Genomic DNA, 22507 nt, shown 5'->3' with positions numbered 1-22507 from the left:
CTCCAGGGCCACCACAACCCCCCAGAGCCCGGTGGCAAGTGCTGTATTTTATACCCTGGGGACATATAAGGCTCTTATGCGGAGGTTTTAAAAATGGTTCATAGATCAGATAAGCCCAACTCCTACCCCCATCCAAAAACATATTAACGATATTTTATTCTAAAAACTTAAGGATGCTGACCCCTGGCTTTCTCTGCATGGCCTGACCCCCCCCCCCAAAAAAAAAAAACTTTTTAATGACATTTTGTTCATATAATTATGGCAGCTCACCCCTTTCCCTCCACGGCCCGACCCTCACAAAAAAACAACTTATTAACAATATTTTATTTCGAAATTTATGGGAGCTAGCCCCTGGTCCTCCATGACCCGATACCCTTCCCTCACCCCCAAAAATATCAATGATAAATCATGGGAGCTGACACCTGGCCCTCCCTTCATGACCCCTCCCCCCATACAAAAACAACAACTTATTAACGGTATTTTATTCAAAAATTTACGGGAGCTGACCCCTGTCCCTCCCTCCATGGCCCGACCCCCCCCCCCCCTCAACCCTCCCACAAAAACACTGATTAAAGACATTTTTGTTAGCTTGTATTAGTTTCATTTTATTAGCTCCTATATTCTTCACTATATTCTTTACTACAAACAAGAGTTTGGCTACTCCCCGTTTTCCTAACGATAAAGGTATAAGATGTACTGCGTATTTGGCGCCTTACTAAACGAATTATATTACAAATATTTTCTTTTGTACTTATTACAACATTGAAAATAAAATGAAAACTGCAATGAAACAAGACCAGAATTTAGCAATAGAGCCACTAGGCCCTGCGGCTTTCACAATCCCCGAAGTTTTTGGGATTTCCACGAAAATCTTGCAAAAAGGAGCAGGAAAAACGCTTGGGCCTAGAAGTGTCAAAGCTTTAAATCAATCCCTGAGTGAAACAAAATCTTACTGGTGAGCATTCAGCAATTGATATCATTATATATCAAATATTCAGTAATTTTATTATTTCTTCCCAAGACTTGATTTATTTCGGAATGGAATATTATTTTGAAATATGGAATTTTGAAAAACTTGAAACTCTGGCAATCAAAAATGAACAAAAATTAGTTTAAAAAAAACTTTTAGAAAAAGAAGTTTTCTTCAAGAAAAGTAAAGGCCATATTAAACTTAAGATCGGAAGAAATAGAAATCTACAGTAACTCAAGCTCAAAACGACCAGACATTAATGAACAATCATAGGAAAAAAACATACAACAGGCTCTAATGAAGTTATTATTTATTCAAATGAATAAATAAATCTTAAAGCGGATAAAGCTTAAATTGAATATGCAACTCAAGCTTAAAACGAACAAAATATTTTTCTTAGTGAAGTAAAAATGAAACCCAAAACTAAGAGAAATAAAAAAAAAAACAAAAAACAATCATAGCAAACAGACATACAATAGGTACTAATATAAATGAATAAATTAATCTTAAAACGAGCAAAGATTAAATTGAATATACAAAGCAAGCTTGAAACGAACAAAAATCACTACAAACAAGAGTTTGGGTTTTACCTCCTTCTCTCCCTGTAAAAGTTTAAAACCTACTGCGTCATGAACAATGGATAAACTAAGGGACATTACTCCTGGGGCTCCGGGGGCAGTATTGAGCCTGGAGGCGTACTTATTAGACCTTTCAACTTTACAAACCATAATGAATTTCTCAAACTATTGCTTCGATATCATAGGGGTTACAGGAATGCAGGCAGAAAATAGCGCGGATGAAGACTGATTGCACTTTAATCATTTTTGGCCCTAAAAGTAGCACTAGAACTTCCAACTTTTAACAAAATGACCCACATTCAAAGCTTCTATGATTACTCATTCCATGAGAAGTGTCCGGGTAAAAAAAAACAAACTTCCCGATGAAAAATGATTGTAGGTCTATGGCTCTTTACTTAGGAAGGGCCAGAGCGCTGCTCTGACCAACGATCAAGCAGGCTGCTCGAACCAAACCTGCGGCATTAGAATTTTAAAACATTGATCTTTCAAACAGAAATCGCGAGTTGTAGATCCCTTTTTTTTTAAATTAGAAATGATTGAAAAGTGACAGGGTCTCTTCCTTGCCATTTGGCCTTGGGTCATATCTGAGGAAAGCATGACGTAAGATTGAATATCAAAATGGTTTTATCCGATCAGAAAGACTGAAATATGCAAAAATTATGTTTCTGGAGGTTTATAGCTATTTTTTTTTATTATAATAAAAACAAATAGTAATTAAGTTTCAAAAACAGTTTTTTAAATTTAATCCAGTTTGATTTTCGAAATGCCTTGAAAATAAAAAGCCTTCATAATTTCTTGAAACACAACGGTTTTCAGTTCACGGTTTTCAGTTTTGAAAGGTAATCAGCAAAATTGCAGTCACAAACTCCCCATAGTTCTACAATGTAAAATACTTTGACTTAAGCACTAGTTGAACTTCAGCGTTAGCACCGAGGGGGTGGGGGAGGTAAATTGCGTGCTAATCCACCTCATGTACAGGATAGTTTCTGAGTTCAATGTCACTCTGTAAGGTATGTATCTGTAAGGTATTTATCTGTAAGGTATGTATTATATTCTACCAATATATAAGAAAAAATAAAATGATACATTTCCCCTTAAAAACGTGTTATTTTAATTTTGATTTTAATATATTATTTTAATTCCGAGGTATTAATTTTTTAAACATTATGTCGTATTAATTACGTTCCATTCCACGAATATACTGAGTTATAATTTCTCTATATAATAATTTTTTTTTAAGTTCTAGGACTATTTAAATCTCAAAAAAATATATTTCATCTATTTTACGCCACTGTCAAATAATTCTTCTGTGTTGAATGTTTCTGTACCCCCCCCCCCCTCAAAAAGGCATGAGTTATTCGCAAAGATGTTTGTTTTATGGCTTCGATATACACCAATTATGTAAAAAAGACAATGGAAAAAGGAAACTTATTGGAGAAAATGAAAGAAGAAAAATTTCTACGTGAATATGGAATTATATAGTAAGGACCAATATTTACATATTTAAATTGAAAAGTTAAATCAAATAAATTAATTGCTTAAATCAAACATGGGCACCCATAAGCCGAATTCCAGGGGGGGGGGGGGGCAATCCTCGTCTAATAGGCATTTTTAATGCTATATAATAGAAATCTCAGAACAAAAATATAAAAATAAGGCAGCATCATTCAGCCAGGGGGCGGCCCCCCTGCCCCTCTTATGAGCGCCCATGAAATCAAATAAACCTAACACCCTCTTTTAAGAGCATTCCAATGCTTTTATAAAACAATAATATTTACACAGGAGTTTCGCCATGCAATAATGATTCAGATCTAAAAACGTGGTTGACGTAACATGTTTTTTCTTCTAATGTTTTGCCAAATTTCTGGTCTAAATTTGGTGCGATGATAAATAATCTAGAAAAATCTCAAGCTTTGCAGTCCAGTTCCGATAAATATACGTGTATCTTGATTAAGAGTATGAGTTGATACAAAGAAGTGAATCAAGCAACTTCGAACTAAGGAATAGAAAGGTTTCTAAGCATTCTAGTAAGTTTACATATATATATATATATGTATATATAATATATATATATATATATATATATATATATATATATATATATATATATATATATATATATATATATATATATATATATATATATATATATATATATATATATATATATATATATATATATATATTCTTTTCAATATTCACCGGAACTCCCTGCTTTATGTTCTTTTTTTCTCACAGTTTTGTTTTTCTAGAATTTTGTGCTTCTGATCTATATATACAATAGAGCGAGGGAAGCTAAGTTACGGAACCATGTCTCTTCTAAAACTTTTTCCTGCTTGAATTTGGAATATAACACCCTTTAGGTATAGATCTCTGTTTTAAGGGTCTTTCCACTATATCAGAAAGCTACTGAGCCAAATAGTAGGAAAGCTACTATGCTAAGTAGTAGTAGCACGAATTAGGGCCCAAGAAGGTGTGTTGTCCAGTGCCCTCCTTTATCCCTTCCCGGTCACTAAATTGTTACTAAATTTTACCAAAAAATTTTTTTTTGGCTAGGTGAATATAATTTTTTAAAATGTGTCTACCGACTGAATATGAGTCTGGGAAAATCTTTTCAGCGTCATGCCTCCACTCTTTCAAGACGTGAAATATTCTAGAGTTTGACTAAAAATTAGTAATTTTTTGAAATCCAGCTCAAAGGGCGGGAACTATCTAGCCAAGAAATAAGGTCCAGAGCAAGTAGACTCTAAGCCAGGCTCGATTTTTTCTTAAAGCCTTACAAGTAGGGAAGAGATGAAATTAAGAGCTTAGAAAAGCGATTCTAGGCTCTAATTTGGGTTATAGATCTTTTCACTTATCATGAAGTTTAAATGAAGTTTTTAAAAATCCTTGAAGTTTTTCTTGTTTGTATCATAAGCACTTAACACATTTCGATCATGAAGTTTAAATGAAGTTTTCAAAAATTCATGAAGTTTTACTTGTTTATATCATAAAAACTTAACCCATTTCGATCATGAAGTTTAAATGAAGTTTTTAAGAATACATGAAGTTTAACTTGTTTATACCATAAAAACTTCTTTAAAACTATAATAGTAGAATGTGAAACGTAATTTTTATCGACAGGTGTCTTCAAGCCCTTCTCTGTATAGTTATGATTCTCACTTCATGTCTTCTTTTGTTTATTCAGGGTTGTAGCCGGATTTTCATTCTAGAAAAGCCCAACCCTTTTTGGTATAGAATATCTACCATCAAAAAAGGGAATATAAACATTTAGTTTTATCAATTGGAGAGGGTAGATGGGTTCATACCGTTAGCTGCACTAGTGCTATCAGTAGAGCTGTTTGCAGAAATTTTGAAAAGAAGACAGTAAGAGTTTCAAAATCACAAATTCTGAGTTTCGTTACCCAACAAAGCCGTCATTTAAGGCCCCCTTTGCGTCCCAACAGTCCCAAGCAATCGAATCAAAATTTCAAGAGGCAAATTGTCAAGTAAAAAGAATAATTTATCGTGCAAAATACCATCTTTGTCAACCCTGGGGCGTGCGAGCTCAAATTCTGCAAAATTGTCTTAGAACAGAGGGCTCACAAAACACATTTTGGGAATCTGGAGAAATTTCACCTAATAAAATCAGAATCATGCAAGCATTTTTAGTACGTGTTATTGGAGGACCCGATAGAGACCAAGAAATTTGAAGCAGCCTAATTACAATGTTAACATTACAATACTCAATTGAAACAAGATGAGTACACATTTTAGAAATTCTGTTTAATTCCTGTCAAAATTGGTTGTTAAGGGACTTTGATATCACTAATTACAAATAAGAGACTACAAACGCAATACATACAATTTATGTTCTAAAACATAAATAGAACATACATAGATGTATGTTCTAAAACAACATACAATTTATAGTCTTTAGTTTTCCCGATAAATTTTAACGTTTTAACGTTCTAAAAAAATTAGAGTAAAAGTCTCATCACAAAAGTTCATTTACATTGTTAAACTTTTTTTTTTAATATTAAAGAAAGTTGATCCAGTAACTAATTGTCAAACTTGGAAAACGATTTAATTACTTACTCACCTTTTGATTAAACCACTAGATATTCCAGAAAATAGCTAGAAATTCGAAAAATGAAAAAAATATTTAGTAGGTTAGTACATAGCAGCCTAGGGTGAACAGTTGCTTTCTAGACACACTTTCTTTAATATTATAAGAAAACAGTAGAGCTATATAAATAAAAATCTTAGAAGTTAACTTAAATATCAACTTCTGAAATTTTATTTATCTAGATCAAGTATTTTCTTCTTCAATATGAACAAAATTTATCCGTAAAGTGGTCGTCTACCCCGGGTAGGTTTGTTTGAAAAATGACTGTTTACCCAACTATATAATTGCATACTGAAATTGTCTTAACGACATTGACAAGAATAACACCTTTGAGGCAATACAGTCTATAAAGTCAAGCGCTTCCTTCTTAAATATTCATTTTCTACTTACACATGCCTATGTTTGCTTAGGAGTCTAGACTGCTCAACTATGGCTACCCTAGTGAAGTGGATAGCACATTGGACTCGTAATTCTATATCCTCCGGGACCAGACTTCAAATCTAGGTCAATTCTAGGCCAATTCTTTGACTTGGGGTTGGGGTTATTGGCAAGACTCCTCAACCTCAGCCGCCGTGAGTCTAGGAGGCTTATGGTTAAGCAAATTCTGGCCCTACCGCAAAAACATGCACAACAACATGCCTGTCTGTTCCGAGCAAACGGCATTTCTGAGGGCTACACATGTAGCTAGCATATCTGTAAAAGACCACGATTTATTCCATATATAAAGGACTTCCTTTGGAAAATTTAATGAGCTAGCAGATAAAAAAAATAATTTTTCTTACTCCCAAAAATCTAACTTCCTTGAGACTGACGATTCGAATTTGATACTCGGCGGCACAATTTCTGAAAATGGTAAGTCAGACACATTTTTGGGGGGACTGATCAAAAATAGCAAGCCTAGTGTGTTTCATTCTTAAAGCTAGCCCGAGAGTGGTGGATGGTATTTCACACCCCGAGTCGCAACAGTCAAAGTAATTTTACTGGTCTGGTTTTCTGGCTTTCTTTAAGTGAATAATACAAATTGTACAAAGAGAAAAAGGGATATTATTTTTGTATTCTTCGTGTTATAAAATATGCTGTATTTTCATTGGTTATTTTTTATGGCATATTTTCGTATGCCACTCCCATTATTTTGATACACGTTGAATTCACATATGGGTTTACATGTCAAATTTTAAGCCAGTAAAAGGAACACAAGACCTGATTGGTTATTCTTTTGAAATTTTAAACCAGCCAAAAGAATTAAAAGTCTTAACGTCACAACATTTTGTACAACCAAACTCTCTGATTCTCCATTATTTTAATTAACTGATAAATTTACATTTCAGAATTACCGCAATGGCACTTATTGAGCAATCAAGATTTCCTACACGTAGTAGATGGTTTGAAGATATTGAAAAACATATGCAAAATATTCAGCAGTCATTTTTCAACCGATCATTCAGCGACTGTGGCCTTGAGATGCCACTTCAGCTTGCTACTGGAGAGACAAATACCACTTGGAAACTCCTTGATGACATAAGTCCATTTAAACCAGATGATGTTCAAGTGAAAATCGATGGTGATGGTAAGTTTATTTTTTAAAGATTTTAGTACTAGCTAAATAACCTTTCAGACGGCAGTAATAAAAAAGAAAAAGACACGGAGGAAAAATAGTTTGTCCCCTTCCCCCAAAATTTTTAAGCCCCTCACTCCCCCCGTCCTCTGCAAAAGAATTTTTTTCCTGAGAGTTATAACTCGTTCTTCGAGCCATAAGACAAAACAGGGGGTGTTTTCAAGTTCAATTTAACTTTTAATTTCAAAACAAAAATTTAAAAATACACTTAACACAATTCATTGAGTATTTATGCACGTTTGGGCCTTTAGGTAATACATACTCTAAATATACAGCGCGACCTCTTGTCTCCTCAAATTGTCGTCCCGAACTGTCATCAATTACCAATAAATTTAATACGACTCTTCTGCCACTCCCCCCCCTTTAATCAAGGCCGTACCCCGGGGGGGGGGGGCTAGAGGGGCTTGAACCTCTCCCGAAATGTTTTTTTGGCTCGTAAAAACGTAAAAAAATGGATATAAACAAATTTTGTAGGCGTTTTTTTAGTTTTTTTTTCCAAAAAAAAAATCTTTGAGTAAAACCCTCTCCAGAAAAAAAAAATCCTGGGTACTGCCTTGCTTTTATGTATCAAACAAACATATATCAAATAATAATAATATCAAAATATTCAAAAGCATAATAATAAAATAAATAAATATAAAAAAAACATTTAATACTTTAAATATATTTCAACTTTCTTTACAATGGAGATGAGAGACCTACATGATTTGAGTTCTTTCGGAAGTGCATTCCACTTCCTAGCAGACGCGATTCTAGGAGAAAATTCTGACCTTACTGTCGGCGTCGGGGGTATGTACTAACCAAATTACATTTAAAAGTCGCTACCTGTTGATAAAATCTACCGGCTGCATGAAATATCTTCGAGGTAGTATTGAATCATGCTATGATTCTGTAATGCTAATACAGGTACGTAAACAATGCCTTCGGGATCATACCTCAGAAATATTATTGTTGTGCTACAATATCTTAACTTTTCCACGTAGATAGCCAATATTCTTTATTTTTTTCAAGTTGTTTTTTGTCCCTCAAAAAAAAAAGAGAAAAATGTTAAAAAGAGCCTGGGTATGTACCTGTATTTACATATTCGTGTCTACCGATTTTCTCCTATTTTATCTCCGTTTTCTTCAATTTTAAGCGTCAGAGGTTTTAAGAGACCGCAATAAGAGAAATGCAACTTGAAATGGTTTTCTACTGTGTTGACCTCGCTTTGTACCACGACGAGTTTTTTGTAATAATATAATAGGCAGCGCAATCATGCTGCCTAAGTAAAGAACGTTATGTTGGCATAGTGTATTATTTATTATTTTTTTCACTTTAGACCAGGGCACTTCGTATCGAAGGAGTTGTCGTAGAAACTTGGAAAAGGGCTAATTTGATTTGAAATTGAAATAGTTAGTGTCCTTTTTAATAGTCGAAAGTGATTGGAACTAACCCCCCTTCCACCTCCACCATTTCCTCAAACATATCCAATCAAAATTTTGAGATAGCCATTTTGTTCAGCGTAGTTGATTTCCAGATATAAATTATGTTTTGAGGAGAAGACTCCCCTACAGCCCTCAGTGCAAGGGTTGTAAGCTATGACCGGGGGGCATATAAGATTTTTATAGAAAGCTTTGTTGTAAAAACTTCAAAAAGGGCTCATTCGATTGAAAATTCAAAGGGATAGTGCCCTTTTTGATAGTCAAAAGTGATTGGAAGGCAATTAACCCCTCTCTCACGCCCACCTTTTCCCCAAACACATCCAATCAAAATTTTGACATGGCCATTTTGTTCATCGTAGTTGAAAGTCCTGGAACTTAGATCTTTAAGGATGACAACCCCTTCCCCCCCACAGTCCTCAGGGCAAGGGTCGTAAGCTATGCTCTGGGGGCATATAAGGTTTTATATAGAAAGCGTTGTCGTAGAAACTTCAAAAAGAACTCATTTGATTTGGAAATTCAAATGGTTAGTCCCCTTTTTAATAGTCGAAAGTGATTGGAAGGCATCTAACACCCCTTCTGCGCCAAACATATATCCAAACAAATGCAATCAAAATTTTGAGATGGCCATTTTGATCAAAATAGTTGAAAAGTCTGAAAATTATATCTTTGAGGATGACACTCCCCTCACAGCCCTCGGGGTAAGGGTTTTAAGTTATGCCCTGGAGGCATATAAGGTTTTTATTGAAAGCTTTGTCGTAGAAACTTGAAAAAGGGCTCATTCTATTGGAAATTCAAAGGGCTAGTGCCCTTTTTAATAGTCAAAATTGACTGGAGGGCAACTAACCTCCCTTTCCGCCGATTTTTTCCCCAAACACATCCAATTAAAATTTTTAGATAGCCATTTCGTTCAACTTAGTTAAAAGTTTTGGGAATAAGATCTTTCAGGATGATAACCTCCTCAGAGCCCCCGGGGCAAGGGTTGTAAGTTATGGCCTGGGGGCATATAAGGTTTTTATAGATAGTGATGTTTTAGAGAGTTCAAAAAGGGCTCATTTGATTGGAAATAAGAAGGGCTTGTGCCCTTTTTAATAGTCGAAAGTAATTAGAAGATAACAAACATCCCTCTCGCACCCACCATTTCCCCAAACACATCCAATCAAAATTTGAGATAGCCATTTTGTTCGACGTAGTTAAAAAGTCCGGAAATTATGTTTTTGAGGATGGCACTCCCCCCGCAGCCCTCAGGGCAAGGATTTTAAGTTATTCCCTGGGGGCATAAAAGGTTTATTTTTATAGAATGCAATGTCGTAGAAACTTCAAAAAGGAATCGTTCGATTGGAAATTGAAACGGGTAGTGCCATTTTCGATAGTCGAAAGTGATTGGAGGGCATGTAACCCCCTCTCACTCCCACCATTTCCCCAAACACATCCAATCAAAATTTGGGATATCCATTTTGTAGTTGAAATGTCCGGAAATTATGTCTTTAAGGATGACAACCCCCTCACAGCCCTCAGGGCAAGGGTTGTAAGTTATGCCCTCTAACTAACTTTTAAGTTATGACAACGTTTTTGAGTAACGTTGTGAGTTATGCCCTTCTAACTTTCATATAAATATGAAAGAAGAAAAGGAAAGAGGGATTATACCCCTTACTTGCCTTCACTCCGAGGGATATTTTTGAGCCAAGTCTGCTTCTGCAACATATTTGTAGGGGGGTGGTGGTAGTGACAGCTTTCCTCTTATTGCAGAGATATTTTGAGTGGAACATTACCTGAACGGAAAGGAGTGTGGGAGGGTAAGCAAGTTACTCTATAGCATCCCCTATAAAACGATTAATTGAAAAAATCTCCTTGAAAATGATGACTTTAAAATCATTTTTTATTCTTGGAGATCTCCTCCCCTCCCCCACCCACCCGAGATATACTCCAAGAGATGCGTTATTTCATGGATGATTGTTATCATTATCGAGTTATTGCTATGATCATCGTAGAAATGAACGTAAACAATGAAGGGCCTAGAGGGAAAGGGGACTGACATCCTTCTTCAGGTTTAAGAGAGCCCTTTATCAAATAGTTCGCAGTAAAACTGTAAGTGAAGAGTGACTCCTGTCAATGGAAATCAAAATACAAAAACAAATTTTTATCACCAAATATGCATCAACAGAATCTACTTGTCTAAAATTAATACATTTTTAATTTATTCACAATAATTATCTGCAGAATAAATTTTTAATAGTTCACAAAAAGAGTTTCAGATCCCCCCCCCCCTTAAATAAATCCTACGCATGTACCTGAACGGATTCCTCCACCCAAAATCCAGATTCTCCAAATGTTTCGGATTCCCCAAAATCCTTCCAAAGATCCAACACCAGAAATACAGGTTAAAACAGGTCGTTAATGTCCCAACTACAAAAGGCAATACTACTCTTGATTTAATTTGCACTAATCTTTCGAAGTTTTACAAACCCGTCTCCACTCTGCCCCCTCTAGGGGGTAGTTACCACTTTAGCCTTTTCCTATCTCTGCTGGCTAAAGTTAAACAGTCGTTTTCTATAACTGAAACCGCTTATAGACCTCTCACTGACTCAGGACTTTTCAATTTTGGCTCCTGGATTACTGCTGAAAATTGGTCCAATGTGTTTCAAACAAATGACGTTGACTACATGGCTTTGTCCCTCCAAAATTTATTGAGGAGTAATTATGAATTCCACTTTCCTGAGAAAAAATTTCAAAACGTTTTACAGATAAACCTTATGTTACTGAGTCTTTTAAAAAACTTATAAGAAAAAAAAAATCAATTTTTTCAAAACAGGTCATATTACTGAGGCAAATAGTCTAAGGAAGTTTATAAAGAAAAAATTAAGAAAAATAGCTTCTAATTATTATAATAGTAAAGTGAAAGATCTATATTCATGCAAACCCAAGCATTTGTGCAGATAAATTAATGAAGCATTCAAAAAAAGTCCTTCTGAGATGGAATTTCAACTCCCTGAAACCCCTAATAAGACTGCCAATAATTTGAACTTGTACCTAGATTCCATCGTTCAAAATCTCCCCCCTTTTCACTGGCTCAAGTCCAACTATTCCTCCCAATACTTCCTTCCCCTTTATTTCTGCCTCTGATGTTGTATATAAAATTATAAAGCTTAGAAAATCAAGTATTTGTCCCCTGGACATCCCAGTTGACTTTATTAAAGCCTTTTCAGACAAAATTGCTGACCCTTTATCAAATATTTTCAACCACATCACAAAATTTGGTAAATACCCAAGTTGCTGCAAACAAGGTTTTATAACACCTGTCCCAAAAAAATACACCAGTCTTACTTTCGCCAACACTCGCCCCATTACACTCACTTCAGTTTTTTCCAAACTTTATGAAAGTTTCCTCTGTGACTGGCTTAGGGGTATAATTTGTCCACGTATTGCACAGTTTATATAATTATCCAGTATGATCTTTCCCTATCTCACCCATTATAAAAACCCGGACCGAGGTGCGAGTGCTCCAGAGAACGTTTTTGCAGATACAAACATAATGCGGCATTAGATCTTTTCACGGGTAGACAAAGAATAATCACCTACAAAACAAGTACTGACAAAACCACTTGGCCGGCTCAACCAATAAGTGGACAATAAGTGCAGAAATAAGCGGGAGGAGCTTTTTGTTCGCACCGAGAATGAAGAGCCAGAAATCATCTGCGCTAAACTTACTGGTATATTATATAAACTGTGGCGTATTGACACCCAGCAGTTTGGTAACTTAAGGAAAACTTCCACCACCCATTACCTTGTGCACTTAATGCGTACCATCGTAAGTAACCTTGATAAACCAAATGTTTGGTTGAACCTTGTCTTCGTTGATTTCCAAAAAGCTTTTGACCTGTTTGACCACAACATCCTAATTCATTCACTACTGGTTAACTTTTAACTTGATCCTCTGTTAGTAAATATTGTTATATCGTTTCTTTCGAATAGATCTCAAGTTGTTAAATACAAAAATATTTTCTCTAGCCCCCTCCCTATATATTGTGGAATTCCTCAAGGAACCGTATTGGGACCCCTTTTATTTCTAGTCATGATTAACGATATTGGTAGGGGTTTTCCCCAAAGGTGGAAATACGTGGATGACTTGTCAATCCTTGAATTATGTCACAGGAATACTAAAAGTGACCCCCTCGAAATCCTAACCCGCATTCCGGATGAAGCTAAGAACCTAAATATGAAAGTAACTTCCACCAAATCAAATATAATGACGTTAAATTTTTTGAAATCCACTACCGCTTTCCTTGACCCTATCCCACCCGAAATGCTTGTGAAACATGTTAAACTCATTGGTGTCACAATTTCAATAATCTTAAATGGGACATGCATGTTTCTAATATTGTTAAACAAGCAAACGTTTCATTATCTATGTTAAAAATTTTAAACAAATTTAATTGCCCTAAGATGCAGTCCCTTCGTGTTTATTTATCATTTATCAGGCCGCTATTAGAATATGCATGTCCGGTCTGGCATTCACGTCTTCCAAGCGAGCTTAGTGACAAAATTGAGTCGGTCCAAAAGCGTTCGATCAGGATCATCTACAAAGAGAGCAAAATTCCATACTCCTTCCTCCTTAAATCTGCAGGTATTACCACGTTAAAAGAAAGGAGAGTACAATTTTTTTTGCGTTTTGCTAAATCCGCAATATCTAATCCTCGTACCGAGGACATCTTTCCTGATTTACATGACCCCATTGGACCCCGTCTCCCCCGCATAGCTTCCTTGGCAATTCCAACATATTCACCTATCCATACCGTTACTGAGAGGCTCCGGAAGTTTTATCCCCTTTATTTTGGCGCACCTAAATAATCCCTGAACTATGCTCTGTACCAAAATTGACTCCTTCGTCCCTTATTTTATTAAATAAAAAAAAAACAAGTTTTTTTAACTGAAAGTAAGGAACGACGTTAATACTTAAAACGAACAGAAATTAATCCCTATATGAAAGGGGATGTCCCCTCCTCAACGCCTCGCTCTTTACGCTAAAGTTTTTAATTGTTTAAAAAAATAGAGTTGTGAGAAAGTCAAACTTTAGCGTAAAGAGCCAGGCACTGAGGAGGGGACAGCCCCTTTCATATACGGAATAATTTCTGTTCGTTTTAAGTTTTAACGTCGTTCCTTACTTTCAGTTAAAAAAGCTTGTTTTTTTTATTTAATTTTTGAACGTTTTTAAATTTGATTTTGGCTCACCGTACAGTAATAATTAAAACAAAATTTGCATATTAATTTTACTTTTATTTGGTTAAATGGCTTTCTCGAAACTTTACTTTTATTTACGAACGGTTTTATTAGTAATTAATTAAGAAAAAACTTTCCAAAAAATAATTTTTTCAAAGAAAAGTAAAGGCCATTTTAAACTTAAGCTCAGTTGATACAAATACCTTTTAAAATCGAAACACAAAACGACTAGAAATTACTGTTAAAGAATAAATAACACCAAAAACGAACAGAAACTAAATAAACACCTCCAGCAAAAAACATACAAGTACTAATATAAATAAATAAATAGATCTTAAACCGAATAATGCTTAGATTTAATATGAAAATCAAGTTTAACACGAAAGCAAATGTTTTGCTATTAAAGTATGAATGAAACTCAAAACAAATAGAAATTAAATAAAGAATCAATGAGAACAAACATACAATATATATTAATGTAAATGAATAAATAAACCTTAAAACGAGTGAAACTTAAAAAGAATATGGAAATCCAGTTTGGATCTAATAAAAATAAATACAAACAAGAGTTTAGGTATCCCCTCACTGCAGAAGCCTAAAACTTCGATCAATTTCGACTCTTAAGAGCTGGACTAGAACTTCCAATTTCCAATCAAATGAGCCCTCTCTGAAGTTTATACGAGAATCCCTTCCTGCCCCCGGGCCCTGGGGGGTTTTGTTGACGCCAGAGTTTTGTTACTTAACCTTTCAACTATTTTTAACAAAATGGTATTTTTAAGCGATTTTCCTGGGGAAATTTTCCGACGGTTGGTGGAAACTTCTGGGGAGGGGGAGTTTAAAGACCTCTGTTGCTTCTAAATAAAGTAAAAAATTTCACTATTTTCGCTTCATTTTCTTAAATTCTGATTTTTTATCCTTATTGATTTCTTTGGACTAATTTACGTCGTATTTGACTACGATTTGACCTTTCAACAATTTTTAACAAAATGGTATTTTTAACCCTTGCATATAAAGCAGCTCTGGGGGGAAAGTAATAAAAATATTGAAGCTCTATCAGATTTATTCATTTATTTATGTTTGCACCGGTTTTCTTTACGTTCGTAGGACAGTTAATTTAAATTTCTGTTCGTTCGGGATTTTGTTTATCCTTTAACAGTAATCTCTGGTCTTTTTGAGTTTTAACTGTAATATGAATTAATTTTTGCTGGTCATGATTTCAATATGGCTCTTTACTCTTCTTAAAAAACTAATGTTTATGTAAGGTTTTTTTTTTTAAATTAACAATAATAAAAAATTGAAGCCTTTTGGCCTTTGATATGCACAGCGTAATTTACATGCCTCTGAAAAATAAAACCTGATTTTTTCACGCAACAATGAATGGATCTTGCTAGGTTATTCCATTTGTTGATGCAGAAAGAACAGCATCACTTTGATTAGACCATTTTTCGGATTTTTTTGTGCCACAATAATTTAGCATTTATCGCAAAGTATGTATTTTAACCTTATTTTAAATATGGCTGTAAGTTTTATTATTATATAATAGATTTACAATGTATTCTTCCCATACAAAACTTTACCTTATTAAAGGCTTTGGAGTGGGGGCAGCGTAGTTGGCATAAAGAAGAAAACTTTTGGATGTGTTTGGGGGAATGATGGGAGTGGGGGGAGGGAGTTGCCCTCCAATCATTTTCGACTATTAAAAAGGGCACTAGCCCTTTAATTTCCAATCGAATGAGCCTGTTTTGAAGTTTCTACAACAACGCCTTCTATAAAAACCTTATATGCTCCCAAAGCATAACTTAAAACCCTTGCCCTGAGGGTTTTGGGGGAGTGTACTCCTCAAAAATATATTTTCTATCTGGAAATCAACTACGCTGAACAAAATAGCTATCTCAAAATTTTGATTAGAATGTTTTTGGGGGAATGATGGGTGTGGGGGGGGGAGGGGGCTAGTTGCCCTCCAATCATTTTCGACTATTTAAAAGGGCACTATCCCTTTGAATTTCCAATCGAATGAGCCTGTTTTGAACTGTCTACTACAACGCCTTCTATAAAAACCTTATATGCCCCCAGGGCATAACTTAAGACCCTTGCTCTGAGGGTTGTGGGGGAGTGTCCTCCTCAAAAATATATTTTCTATATGGAAATCAACTACTCTGAACAAAATGGCTATCTCAAAATTTTGAGTGGATGTGTTTGGGGAAATGATGGGCGTGGGGGGGGGGAGGGGGGCTAGTTACATTCCAAGAACTTTAGAGTATTAAAAAGGGCACTAGCTCTTTAATTTCCAATCGAATGAGCCTGTTTTGAAGTTTCTACGACAACGCCTTCTATAAAAACCTTATATGCCCCCAGGGCAAAATTTAAAACCCTTGCCCTGAGGGTTGTGTGGGGAGTATCCTCCTCAAAAATAATTTTATATCTAGAAATCAACTACGCTGAACAAAATGGCTATCTCAAAATTTTGATTGGATGTGTTTGGGGGAATGATTGGCATGGGGGGGGGGGCTAATTGCCCTCCAGTCATTTTCGACTATTAAAAAGGGCACTAGAACTGTCGATTTCCAATCGAATGAGCCTGTTTTGAAGTTTCTACGACAACACCTTCTATAAAAACCTTATATGCCCCCAGGGCATAACTTAAAACCCTTGCCCTGAGGGTTGTGGGGGAGTGTCCTCATCAAAACTATTTTTTCTATCGGGAAATCAACTACGCTGAACAAAATGTATATCTGAAAATTTTGATTGGATGTGTTTGGGGAAATGATGGGCTTGCAGGGGGGGGCTAGTTACACTCCAATCACTTTCGATTATTAAAAAGGGCACTAGCCCTTTAATTTACAATCGAATTAGACTGTTTTGAAGTTTCTACGACAACGCCTTCTATAAATACCTTATATGCCCCCAGGGTATAACTAAAAACCCTTGCCCTGAGGGTTGTCGGGGAGTGTCCTCCTCAAAAATATATTTTCTATCTCGAAATCAACTATGTTGAACAAAATGGCTATCTCAAAATTTTGATTGGATGTGTTTGGGGGAATGGTGGGCGTGGGGGGGATAGTTGCCCTCCAATCATTTTCGACTATTAAAAAGGGCACTAGAACTCTTGATTTACAATCGAATTATCCCCCTTTGAAGTTTCTACGACAATCCCTTCCATATGAAGTGCCTCTGGGAAAAAAAATAATAAATAATAAAAAATAATAATAAAACATTGGAGCCGTATGGCCTTTACTATAGGCAACGCTACAGCGTTGCCTCTGATAAATATACGTAACTTATGAATTAACTTACGTAACGAACCTTTACATTCATATATTTTTAATAAGTATATTAGAGGGTTCGCCCCCTAGTCAATACCTTGCTCTTTAAGCTAAAGTTCGAAATTTGTTCCAGTTCTTTAAAAATGACCCCTTAATCACAAATGCCGTTAATTAGAATAAATAGCTCTTATGAAAGTACTAAATAATCTTTGGCTTAAAGAGCGAGGTATAGACTAGGGGATGAACCCAATCATATACGTAATGTTTTCTGTCGTTTTAAGTTTTAATGTTGCTATTTAATTTAAGTTAAAAAACTTGTTTTTTTTATATATAATTTCTGATCTTTTTTTAAATAATGCTGGGAAATCCGGCACCCCCTTCATAGCAATGTCCCTTCTCCCATGAAAACTTCCTTCATGGTAAGATCCTCCCACATAACCCCCGACCCACTCCCCCTCCCCTACCAGAAAAAATCCCCTCTGAAAACGTCTGGATACTTCCCAATAACCAATACTATATGTTAACATTGGATAAAGTTCATAATTTTCAGCCTTCCCCCCAGGGACTTTGGGGGATTAAGTCATTCTAAAAGACATAGTTATCATATTTTCGACCATGTGAACAAAATGGCTATCTCAAAATTTTGATCGGGTGACTTTGGGAAAAAATGAGCGTGGGAGGGGGCCTAGCTGCCTTCCATCTTTTTGGTCACTTTAATGAGGAACAATAAATTTTAATGTCAGTTTAGATGCGTACTCTCACGATGTTCTAGGACCACTGGGTCGACACGATCACCCCTGGGAAAAAAACAACAAACAAACAAAAACAAATAAACACGCATCCGTGATCTTTCTTCTGGCAAAAAATGCAAAATTCCACATTTTTGTAGATAGGAGCTTGAAACCTCTGCAGTAGGCTTCTCTGATACGCTGAATATGATGTTGTGATTTTCATTAGGGTTCTATAACTTTTAGGGGGTATTTTACCTTTTTTCAAAAATCAGCCAAATTTTCTCAGGCGCGTAACTTTTGATAGGTAGGACTAAACTTGATGAAACTTCTATATTTGAAATAAGCATTAAAATTTGATTCTTTTGATGTATCTATTGGTATCAAAAATCCGTTTTTCACAGTTTCGGTTACCATTGAGCCGGGTCGCTCCTTACTTACAGTTCGTTACCACGAACTGTTTGATTTGTTGTGTATGTTCACAATAATCATGCGTCTTTTTTTCTCTTTATCTTTGTCCCTTTTATTTTCCCTTTTGTTGATACTTATTTATGTCAAGTTTCTTTTCTGACCTTTAATTTTAAATTGTTTTCCTTTAATTGTATTCCTTTTTTAATTGTAAATTTTTCTCTTGACAACTAATTTGGCTTGATTTTAAGTATTTTTCTTTAATTTTATGTATTTGACCTTGAACACGATTTCGGCAATGCTTTTCTTCTTGACTGTGATTTTCTTTTATTCTTCACCCCTTGTTCTTCTATTTTTCTGTTTTTTATTCTAGCCATTTGTTAAATTCTTGTCGAACATTTTTATGCTATCATTGATATTTCTTTTTTTGCTGTATGATTTGTGTCTTCATGTTTGCTTTGTCTATTTCTTTTTGACATATAAAGCGAATTCGGCTCTATTAGAGCTTGTGATGGCCTTTGGAAAATATATATTATCTTAACTTATCTAAATGGTGCCGAAAAAAAACATTAAAACGCCTCCCTTAAAAATTCTGATTATAAAGGCATCCTGACCCTCCCACCAACTCCTCCTCAAAAAACAAGTTTTTTTCCTTTGTTAAATATGATCTTCTTCTTTCAGGCAAGTCAATCAGTCTTGATGCAAAGATTGAACAAACTACAAAGGATGGCGGGAGAATCAGCCGAGCTATCAGCAAAAGATGGGCATGGTCAGGAGGGGTAAATGCGAACGACCTTAACTGTTTTATCAAAGATGGTGCACTAATGATCGAAGCAAGAGAAAATGTGGCCCCTAATTCCTCACCATCATCACAAGTCATACCAATTAAAGTTGACAACCTGAACAGAGACGCTAAAAATGGATCTACAGCAACCCCAAACATAACTAAAGAGGATACTATGATAAAAACAAACGTGGAAGCGAATAGCAGAAAAGAGGTGAAAGAGGAATCTAAAACTGAGGCAAATTTTTCAAAATTTCAAACAGGGTCAGTTGCAAATGCTAGAAGACTCTTTGAGAATGTTGCAGAGAAGGAAAAATCTGTGAATATAAATAAGATAGATGCCAACATTTCTGAGCATAAACTAAAAGTAAGCAGAGAAAATGACTTTCAGCCCGTTGAGAAAAAGCAAAGTCTTCAATCAGATGGTTCTCAAGAAATAAAAGTGGAACGTGCTCACGATGGAGGAGCGGTAGTTAAGGGAAAGCCTTCGATCGAGACGGTCATTCCAACTAAAGTAGATAAAAACACTTCTTTAGTTAGTGCTGATCAGTTCAACAGCTTGAGTCTTTTTGACGATAGTCTGTTGAGCTTTGAACGCAAATTTTGGGAACAACGGATAAATGCCATGAAAATGTTTCATGAGGTCTCGAAAAAACTCCAAAATGAATTTGCCCAAAACTTTCACTGGCCAAATATTTTTGAAGATTCAAGAATACTACGATCAAATATTAATGATATCAATAAAACTATGACTGTCAAGGAAAATAATATTACAGCGAATGAGTTCAAAGTCGCCCTCGACGTTGCTGGCTGCCCAGGAGAGAACTTGTCCGTTCGTGTCTCTGATGACAAGAAGCTTGTTGTCGAAGCTCAATGGAGAGATGGATTTACAGATAGATTAGCAAGACGAGAATGGGTTCTTCCTAGCACTGTTCATGATGATAACGTGAAATGCACAATGTCAACAGATGGCATCCTTGTAATTAAAGTGGATTTACACCAACCAGCTGTCAATAGTGACAGAAAAATTCCAATAATGCAACAATAAAAAATGTCAAGACTGACAGGCATTTTGTTCTGTTAACTTTCAATTTTAAAAATATTTTAGATAAAAAAATTAGGCTAACTTTTTATAAACTCTGGATTATTAAAACCTTATTTATTCGAACTAAGTTGATTTTCCTAGATAAAACGTCAGGAAAAATGCTTGAGAGTTGTGTGCGACAATAGGTTTGAAAATTACTGTCACAAAGACTAAGGTTACTTGAGGTAGAAATAAATGAAGATGAAACGGTGTTGCTAGGTAACAAAAAGATCGTCAAAGTGGATCACTTCACAGATCTGGGTGGCATTATTAGTAAGGAAGGGGGATGTAATTAAGAAGTAAAAATTAGAATAGCCAAGACACATTGTGTTTTTTTTTCAGCATAAAAAATTCGGAAAAACTGGAACATTAGTCTTTGAACTATGATTGTACTGCTAGAAATAAAGGAAATGACAGTTTCAGGTATAACTCTGAAACTCAAAGACTTCCAAAAGTTAAAAGATATGCTAGATGTTTTCCAGTGGAGTTGTCAAAGGACAGGAAAAGGTAGTTATTTGAATGACTGCATAATTTATCTTATTTTTTTTATGTGCTTCAATATAAATGTATATATAAGATAAAAAAAAAATATGCGGTCCGATGTTATTAAAAAAAAATAAGAAAAATTCGGTTCGATCCTATTTTCTGAGGCTATTAAGCTTAAAATTTAAACGTTGTGTTTTACAGAGGAAGAAGTTGTACTTTTGGACTGTCTATCATTAAACATTAACTAAATATTCATTAAAATCCCGCCACATCTGTTTATTATATAAAAAAACAATTTTTTTTAACTGAAAGTAAGGAGTGATATTAAAACTTAAAACGAAACAGAAATTATTCCGTATATTAAAGGGGCTGTCCCCTCCTCAACGCCTCGCTCTTAACGCTAAAGTTTTTATTTAATTTTTTATTTAAGTTTTGAACGTTTTTGAATTAATACAGGTATTGATTTTGGCTCACCATACATGAATAATTAAAAAAAAAAATTCATATTAATTTTACTTTTATTTGGTTAAATGGCTTTCTCGAAAGTTGTTTAATTTTATTTATGAACGTTTTTATTAGTAATAAATATATATAACTTACGAATTAACTTATTTAACGAACTTCTATATTCATATATTTTTAATACGTATATTAGGGGGTTCGCCCCCTAGTCAATACATCGCTCTTTATACTGAAGTTCGAATTTTGTTCCAATTCTTTAAAAATGACCCCTTAATCACAAAGGCCATTAATTAGAATAAATAGCTCTTATGAAAGTACTTAAAAAATCTTTTGCTTAAAGAGCAAGGTATTGACTAGGGGACGAGCCCAATAATGTACGTAATAATATCTGTTCGTTTTAAGTTTTGATGTTGCTCCTTACTTTCAGTTGAAAAACTTGTTTCTTTTTAATTTAATTTCTGATCGTTTATTTAAAAAATGCTGGGAAATCTGGCGCTTCATAGCGATGTCCCTTACCCCATGGAAAGATCCTCCCACTTAAACCCTTACCACCCCCCCCCCCCACTACCAGAAAAAAATCACCCCTGAAAACCTCTGTATACTTTCCAATAATCAATACTATATGTAAACATTGGGTAAAATTTGCGAACTTTCTCGATTGTGAAGAATATTACTAGTATGACCAAGAACAACATCAAATAGTTCTTATTGCGTCAGCAAATCCGAAGACAATTCTAGGACCAAATTAAGCTAAAAAAAAAAAATCTATAAGAGTTCGGACTTACCCAAGTTCACCCAATAAAACATGATAGGCCGCATAAACGTAAAGTAGCCTAAGACGGGCCTTGTAAAGTAAGACGGGCCACAACCAGCATCAATTGTCACAAATTTCCAAGTGCATAAATCGAGCAACCAAAACAATACATCAAATGAGCAATAGCTAGAAATAAAATTAGAGAAGTTAAATACCGAGCCTCCTTTATATCTGCAATCTCTGCTATTCAAACTTTTGCCAAAAACAGCCGAAACAGGTTTGTATTAGATTTTCAATAATTTTTTTAAAAACATATGTAGCCCTGAATTTTCTCCCATATCTTTTCTTTCTCCAGTCCGTATCCAGTCCGCGTTTGATTACTAATATGTCCAAAATCTTGTAAATCAAGAAAATATTTTTCATTTCTCGCATCGAAGTTTATACGAGCATCCCTTCCACAACAGCTGTATATGCCCCCCCAGGCATAACTTACAACGCCTACCCTGGGCTCTGGGGGATTGTGTCGACCCCGGAGTTTTTGTGATATGATCTTTGAACTATTTTGACAAAAAATGCTGTCTCAAAGTTCTTATCGCATGGGTTTGAGGACAATAGGGCGTGGAGAGGGGGGA

General features: G+C 35.2%; 1 protein-coding gene across 2 annotated transcripts; it reads left to right on the top strand.

The window, feature by feature from the left end:
- Positions 1-3448: 3448 nt before the first annotated feature.
- LOC148939207 (uncharacterized) lies at positions 3449-20257 on the top strand. Of its 2 annotated transcripts, none has more exons than XM_089106558.1 (3): positions 3449-3575; positions 6985-7223; positions 18987-20257. In XM_089106558.1, exons 2-3 carry the CDS (start codon positions 6995-6997, stop codon positions 20135-20137), a joined length of 1380 nt encoding a protein of 459 aa, XP_088962684.1. In that variant the 5' UTR covers positions 3449-3575; positions 6985-6994; the 3' UTR covers positions 20138-20257. The 2 variants fall into 2 exon arrangements, with proteins under 2 accessions (XP_088962684.1, XP_088962685.1); XM_089106559.1 differs by having other exon boundaries at positions 3500-3559.
- The last annotated feature ends 2250 nt before the right edge of the window (positions 20258-22507 follow it).

Source organism: Artemia sp. Qi Xiang Cuo, chromosome 21 (assembly GCF_049724085.1).
Source record: "Artemia sp. Qi Xiang Cuo chromosome 21, ASM4972408v1, whole genome shotgun sequence".
NCBI classification, from domain to species: Eukaryota; Metazoa; Arthropoda; class Branchiopoda; order Anostraca; family Artemiidae; genus Artemia; species Artemia sp. Qi Xiang Cuo.
This window is presented reverse-complemented; position numbering and strand designations above follow the sequence as displayed.

Excerpts from the sequence above, each read along its gene's own strand:
- LOC148939207 (XM_089106558.1), top strand. The coding sequence starts at position 6,995 with ATGGCACTTATTGAGCAATCAAGATTTCCTACACGTAGTAGATGGTTT. Across the intron at positions 7,224-18,986 it reads AGTGAAAATCGATGGTGATG|GCAAGTCAATCAGTCTTGAT; the intron begins GTAAGTTTATTT and ends TTCTTCTTTCAG.